This window comes from Antedon bifida, chromosome 4 (assembly GCF_963402885.1).
Source record: "Antedon bifida chromosome 4, ecAntBifi1.1, whole genome shotgun sequence".
In the NCBI taxonomy this organism is placed as follows: domain Eukaryota; kingdom Metazoa; phylum Echinodermata; class Crinoidea; order Comatulida; family Antedonidae; genus Antedon; species Antedon bifida.
This window is the reverse complement of record NC_136229.1, coordinates 32,405,592-32,413,717: the sequence shown is the minus strand read 5'-3', so window position 1 is coordinate 32,413,717 and position 8,126 is coordinate 32,405,592. Positions and strand designations below refer to the sequence as shown.

Here is an 8,126-nt window from a genome sequence, read left to right as displayed (position 1 = left end):
CTTTTCTTTAAGATTTTATTTTAACTAATATTTAATTTGTTTATTGGGTCTTTATTTGATTGAATTAAGTTATTAAGTGTTCTTTATTTGTCAATTCGTATTAAATCTTGATTCTACAATCATATATTATTATATAAATAGAATAACTTTCCGTTTCCCTACTCGACGTGCGAGGCGCCCTTGAAATTTAGTAAATAGCGGCGCACATTAATCTCATGACGTGACACAGCGACGACAGCGAGTGGTGTGAATGTGTAGGCCTACGACTTATGCGAAGGGTCTGGGGCGGGGCCACCACCTGCAAGTTCGGCCACCAACTACCGTTCTCTGGGGCCTAGCTAGCTAGTAATGATAAGTTGTTTACAACGACCAGGGAGTTGTTTAACCTGCAACGACCACTTCACTTGTGAAAATATCATGATAGCTTTTGAACTGGTTGTTTATTAAACAGAACATAGGCCTAGATAGAGTTATAATGAACAGTAGAAATGTATTGTACTTGTAGTAGGCCTACACTCTAGGCCCTTTTTTAGTAGGCCGATATGACAACGATTGTTTTATAAAAGGCCATGCACAGATATGTTTCAACCAACCAACTAAGATAGCCACTCAGACCAACACACATCATGAAATACAAATGTGAACACTGTGGAGATAAATTTGAGTTAAATGATTTGAAGATACATTTGGGAATACATATGCAGAGTAAGGAATTGCAGTATGAACAATGCCAAGATACATTCTATGATAAAGACGATTTTGAGTTACACAGTCAAACACACCTGCAGGATTTGAAACTTGAAGACACCTGTGTGAGTTTGAGTTTAAATTACAACTTGACAAGACATGATGATATCAAGATACACACAGAAGAGAAAATGTCTGAATGTGAACATTGTGGAAAGAAATTCAAACTTCAAAGCGATTTGAAAAGACATTTGAGAATACACACAGGAGAGAGACCACATGAATGTGAACATTGTGGAAAGAAATTTAAACAAAATGGAGGGTTAAAAATACATTTGAGAATACACACAGGAGAGACACCATATAAATGTGAACATTGTGGGAAGAAATTTAATCAGAGTGGTGGTCTAAGAAAACATTTAAGAATACACACAGGAGAGACACCATATGAATGTGAACATTGTGGGAAAAAATTCAAACAGATTGCTGGTTTGACAACACATTTGCGAATACACACAGGAGAGAAACCATATGAATGTGAACATTGTGGGAAAAGATTCAATAACAGTAGTGGTCTGAGAAGACATTTGAAATTACATACAGGAGAGAAAGCATTTGAATGTGAACATTGTGGAAAGAAATTCAAAGAAAAAAGTGAAGTAAAAATACATTTAAGAATACACACAGGAGAGAAACCGTATGAATGTGTACATTGTGGAAGGAAATTTAGCCAGAATGGGCAATTAAAAAAACATTTGAGAATACACAACCATATGAATTCAAATGTGAACATGTGAAAAAGATTATATTGGTAATTGATTATTTGAGAGTTTACATGAGAATTATACGTGAGAATTTGACAGCAAATTTGAGAATACACACCGGAGAGAGAACAGGAATGTAAACTGAAAACCCATTTTAAAATGCACACACAAACACATAAATAGGAAAATTATCATCCAACTTTTATTTTCCAAGTTTCTTATGAATTTAATATCAATACAGCAATTTATCTGTGATGAGTTATTTTGTCAGAAGAAAGACAGTAAAACTTCATTTTAGATAAAGTTATTAACTTAATTGTAATAGCAACTGAGTTCTTCCCTCCATTCTGTATGTTTATTTGTTTGTAATAGCAACTGAGTTCTTCCCTCCATTCTGTATGTTTATTTGTTTGTAATCTTATGTCCTACCTCTTGGAGAAATTATATATATTATTTATTATTTAACAACAGTTTTAAAATGTGATAAATGAACAGTGGCAATGTTATGTGTGTATTGTTTTCTACATTGAATTTAATGTATTGTTTGTTCATTAACCCAGATAATTTCACTGAACAAGAAAACATTTGCACACATCCTTATAAATATCCCGTTTGCTTGCAATGTATGAAAAAGAATAAAAATCGACTTTCTGTATAAGACTAGTGCATTTTTTACGGCGCTCACTTTTCAACAAAATCCCTATTTCAAAATCTACTAGCCTACAGAATGTTGGATTGCAATTTTACTCCATGATTACAGTCAAATCTAGTCACCTGTAATACGACATTGCACTGAAGTGTCGAGTCGATTATGTTACTTGCATACATTTTTACTTCGCTGCACTCTATATTGCACGGTAAGTTGATGATGCGGGCGAGTGCAATCCGCACAATCCATTGGTCAGTAGTTCAATTATACCAGGACAAGGCGAAGGTGTCAATCAGTTGTTGACCATCAGTACCATTCGCAGTGGTGTCTTTTCATTGGTCGGCGTTTGACTGGAGGTCAAAATCACCAATGCATTTACATTACGGCATATTTGTTTTACCACTTGCCAAAAATCACTAATGCATTACATTACGGCATATTGTTTTAGCACTTACCAGCCAGCCAGTGTATTATTGGCCACACAAACTGTACTGTAGGTATGTTAGTTTTGTATTATTTTGTTATAACAACTTTTTTAAACTGTTTTATATTTAAGTATTATGATGATGATAATATAGACGTCATAATGAGTTATAGTTCAGAGAAATATTTCTCCTTAGTTATAAAGTTATTACAGTATTAACATTATTCTTAACCGTGTACTGGTTGTTTCCATATGTATAGAATCTACTGTTATACATACGTCTTACATTACAACTTCTATAATGTACGTAGGTCAACAGGCTTTACAAAATTATGTGACCTATTTACCTACCACAAAATATATTGTTTTCTTTTGCATATTGTAGCACTTTACTCTTTATCTTACTTGATGTGCATGTGTGCTTAGTTTATACATGGAGTTGCCCTCCATGTTTTATAGTTTGTAGTATAGCTTTAAATATGTATATATATTTATGTTGCTTTTGTTTTGTTTTCCCTTCATTATTTTGCTCAATTGTTTTATTTCGGTTGCACCACTAACGACAGTGTGTGCCACTATTAAAAAAGTGATGACCAATAAATAAATAACACATAATTTAGACGTCTAGGTCAACACATGATTTTTAGGGATCATTTAAAAATAATTCGACTATAAAAGTAACTGCAATACCATTCAAGATTCAATTTATTGTCACATAATATTACATACATGAAATTTGTTTTCCTGAGCTTAGAAACATAGATACAATACAATTTAAAACACAATATAAAACACCTTAACTAATTATCTTGAAATTATATAGATGACAAGCATATGAGAAAAAGTGTCTCTAAAACGGTTGGTTTTAACTTTGCATTGCCGAATTCTACCAGATCTATTAAAACTCACAATACTATTTAGTGGATGATTCACATCTTTAATCATCCATTCTAATTTATTAAGAGCCGTTTTATCACAAAGATTACATATACTTTCAATTTTTACATATTTCATTGATGTTTTTCTTCATTTCAATGAATACCAGGCAATACAACAGAACGTCATGACAGATTTGATTACACTTTGGTAAAATAGCGTATCTTGTCCAACATTAATTTCTTAAGCTTCCTAAGAAAAAATAGGCGTTGACTAACTTTAGGTATGCTTGGGTATGCTTGTTCCAACTAAATTGATCGTTACACCCAAGTAGTTGTGCTCTGTTGTTCTAGATACGCATTCATTGTTAATAATTACCGGTAATTGTTCTATATCTTTGTTGTTTCTCCAAAAGTAATCATTTCTTTAGTTTTCTTAGCATTTATAATAAGATGATTGTCATTGGTTAATTACAGCAGCAACAACACACCCACATGACCCCTAAGAAAACAAACCAGGGCCATGAAAAGAAAAAACTATCGATTTTTTACAATTTTATGATTGCAGGATGTTGTTGACCACTGGTTGGATGAAGATTTTGAGTAATTTTAAGGGGTGGGTACGAAACTGCATTAGCGCCGTCATTTTTTCCTGATCAAACACGTCACCTATGGAAACATACTCCCATAATGCAGCTATACTAGTAATCAGCGCAAAGTTGTGTCTTGATCTAACACTAAAAAGTAGGTGTGTGACAGGAATCTATTTAGATGTTATATAAAACAAATAATTCAAAACATTTCATTCAAAACATTTTATTCAAAACATTTTATTCAAAACATTTCAATCAAAACATTTCATTCAAAACATTCAATTCAAAACATTTCATTCATATATCACGCCATTCAATTCATATCGATGCATTTCATTCACATATCGCGTCATAAAATTCATATCATCGAAATGTTGCGTAAACGGCGTTCCATAGAAGGCAGTGATAGTCCTGTCGGCCATGCCGTTACCATCGACGAATGAAGAAGGCAGTGATAGTCCTGTCGTCCATGCCGTTACCATCGACGAATGAAGAAGGCAGTGATAGTCCTGTCGTCCATGCCGTTACCATCGACGAATGAAGAAGGCAGTGATAGTCCTGTCGTCCATGCCGTTACATCGACGAACGAAGAAGGCAGTGTCAGTCCTGTCGCCCATGCCGTTACCATCGACGAATTAGTCCTCCGATATCACTCATCATTCCTAGTCTCATGTTTATTTGTCATAAAAACGTATGTATTTGCTGTATTGTTGTTTAATTTACTTTGGTAAATAATAATATTTGTTATTGTATTGTTTAATTTATCATGATAGGCGATGTAATAATATATCGGACCTTTAATTGATGTGTTTTAGTTATGATAATTAATATAGTTTGACGATATATAATAGGTATATACTGTATGTCTCTTTGACCTCATTATTGTGTTCATTGTACGTATAATTTCGTATAATAATAATAATAATTTATTTCGGAACTTCACTTTTGTAACAGTGGCACACTTCACATTTTGAAGGTGCGTCCAACAAAAAATATATAAGAAGAAAGCACAAAATAGACAGAAAAACATAGGTAATCTTACTTAAACTACATACGGTAACATGTAATAAAACCCATTCATTCCCCTCCCTCCCCTTCTCCAAAAATAACAAGTACAACATATAATTTAAATACAGTACAAGATTACTCTTAATCTACAAAACCAATCACTAATCAACCCCACACCAACCCCCACCGTTCCCCCCCCCCCCCCCACCCACCTTACGTACAACATGACAACAACAACATTTTTTCCTCCATAATTACAATATGAAAAATATAATAACCATTGTTAACAAACAGGAAATGTATTAGTACATAGTACACTGTAATGCTAGAATGTTACTGCACTGTAGAGTATGTAGGGTGAATAGTTCAAGGACATATCTGTGTTTAAGATTATAGGAGGTGACCTTGAAGCAATAAATTTCGTCCTTTTAATGTGTAACTCTATCGTTTTGGGTCACTAGTATTTTTCAATAGTATGTATTATTTAGTTAGTTTATTAGTTCATTTAATTATGATATCTATAGTTATTATACATTAGTAGTTTTTGTTTAATTAGTTATTAGTTCAAAATGTGTGTTAAAACGTTAAACTATGTTATCTAAACAATTATCTTAGATGTTTCCTTAACCATTTGTGTTGTTTTGTTTACAGTTTCATTTTCTAATGGTGTCTGAGCGGCTTTTAACCTCACTACTGTAGAGGGGCTGTGTTTGTTTAATTAATTTACATTTAAACTTCTGATGGGTTTTCTTAATAATATTGATTAAATTATAATAGCCCTAAATATTAATAGTATTTTAAATAGCTTTGGTTGAATCAAGTTAATCGATTTATTGATTTCGTCTAATATCTGACATCTGTTTAATATTGTTAAACTTACTTATATTCCGTCTTTTGTCATTTTGTTTAACTTATAATTGCCATTGATTTGTGATAATAGCAAATGTTGTAAAATAATAATAATAGTGACATTGAAACTAAATTCTAAACTAAACAATATATAGTTGCATTCATTTATAGTCTCCTTTTCTGTCTGTCCAGTGTTTGAACTAGGAACTTTTATTAAACGTCTTATTCGCTTCTCCCACATATTTGTCGCTTCTATTAGATTATTACCCATTGGACGAGTTCCGACGGTGACATTTATACTGTATTTACATTATACTTTTGTACACAATTTTAATTTCATTGTATTTTTTATGAATAGTGAGTTATTTATTTTTTTTCAGTGTACTAATACCCAGTGTTGGACAGGTCAGACCTACAGTAGTTATGCCATCTGAGAATAATGAATTTATACAAATGTGAACATTGTGGAGATAAATTTCATTTAAATGATTTGAAGATACATTTGGGGATTAAGGATGAACTACTCAATGATGATAATGATTTCAAGTTCAACGTTCAACCTCATCAGGAGTTTAAACTTCTTCGATGTCAAGTCAACATTGTCAGACTTGATTTAGATTTAAATTGTGGGTGGAGCAGATATTTGAGAGTACACACAGAAGAGACACCATATGAATGTGAACATTGTGGGAAGAAATTCAAACAGAATGACGATCTGAAGAAACATTTGAGAGTACACACAGAAGATACACCAAATGAATGTGAACATTGTGGAAAGAAATTCAACCAGAATAATGATCTGAAAAAACATTTGAGAGTACACACAGGAGAGACACCATATGGATGTGAACATTGTGGGAAGAAATTTAAATATCGTGGTGATGTGAACAGACACTCGAGAGTACACACAGGAGAGACACCATATGAATGTGAACATTGTGGAAAGAAATTCAACCAGAAAGGGAATCTGAGAAGACATTTAAGAATACACACATTAGAGGCACCATATGAATGTGAAGATTGTGGAGAGAAATTTAAATATGCAAGTGGGTTAAGAAGATATCGTAGAATCCATACAGGAGAGATGCCATATGAATGTGAACAATGTGGGAAGAAATTAAGATATAGAACTGGACTGAGAGCACATTCCGGGCCATTAAAAACGCATATGAGAGTGTATCCAGTAGAGAAACCTTATGAATGTGAACATTGTGGAAAGAAATTTAAATATCGTAGTAGTCTGAACAAACACTCAAGAGTACACACAGGAGAGACACCATATGAATGTGAACATTGTGGAAAGAAATTCAAACAGAATGTGCATTTAAAAAGACATTTGAGAGTGCACACAGGAGAGTCACCATATGAATGTGAACATTGTGGAAAGAAATTCAAACAGAATGTGCATTTAAAAAGACATTTAAGAATTCATAAAGAAGAGACACCATATGAATGTGAATATTGTGGAAAGAAAATAAAATATAGAAGCAGTCTGAAGAGACATTTGAAAAAACATTTAGACTGAGGCGCTAACTAACGTAATCGACGAAAACCCTTTGGATCAACCGATATGGGAAACGTTGCCAGCATTCATCCGATGTTTGGCATCGTGGGAAAAAAATAATAAATTCTGCAGTACTGTATTGGTAAAAGAAATTATTTGAGATTACACCCAGAAGAGAAACCATATGAATGTGAACATTGTCAGAAAAAAATAAAGAATGTGAGAATTTTAGAGCACATTTGAGAATACACACCGGAGAGACACCATATGAATGTGAATATTGTGGGAAGAATTTTAAGAAGAATGATGATTTGAAAAAACATTTGAGATTACACCCAGAAGAGAAACCACATGAATGTGAACATTGTCAGAAAAAAATAAAGAATGTGAGAATTTTAGAGCACATTTGAGAATACACACCGGAGAGAGACTATGAATGTGAACTGAAAACTTGTTAAAATACACACACCCACCCCCACACACACAAAACAGAAATAGGAAAATTATCAAAAAACTACAAGTACAATATTTTAATTTAATATCAGTGGAGCAATTAATCTGTGATGAGTTATTTTGTCAGAAGCAGACAGACAGTACAACTTTAGATAAAGTTATTAACTTAAGTGTGTAATAGGAACTTAATATTCCTTATTTGTCTGCCCTACTTTCTGTGTGTTTTTTTTAAAATCTTATGTCCTTTTGGAGGAAATAAATATATTAATTAATCTATTATTTAACTTTAAACTTGATTTAAATAAATAGTAGTGTTGGTA

General features: G+C 32.9%; 1 protein-coding gene across 1 annotated transcript; it reads left to right on the top strand.

Annotated features, from left to right (window-relative positions):
* Positions 1 to 212: 212 nt before the first annotated feature.
* On the top strand, positions 213 to 8,126 carry LOC144839349 (uncharacterized). The gene is made up of 3 exons (XM_078694664.1): positions 213 to 1,472; positions 6,271 to 7,366; positions 7,552 to 8,126. The coding sequence occupies exons 1-3, from the start codon at positions 627 to 629 to the stop codon at positions 7,761 to 7,763; spliced, it is 2,154 nt and encodes a 717-aa protein (XP_078550790.1). The 5' UTR covers positions 213 to 626; the 3' UTR covers positions 7,764 to 8,126.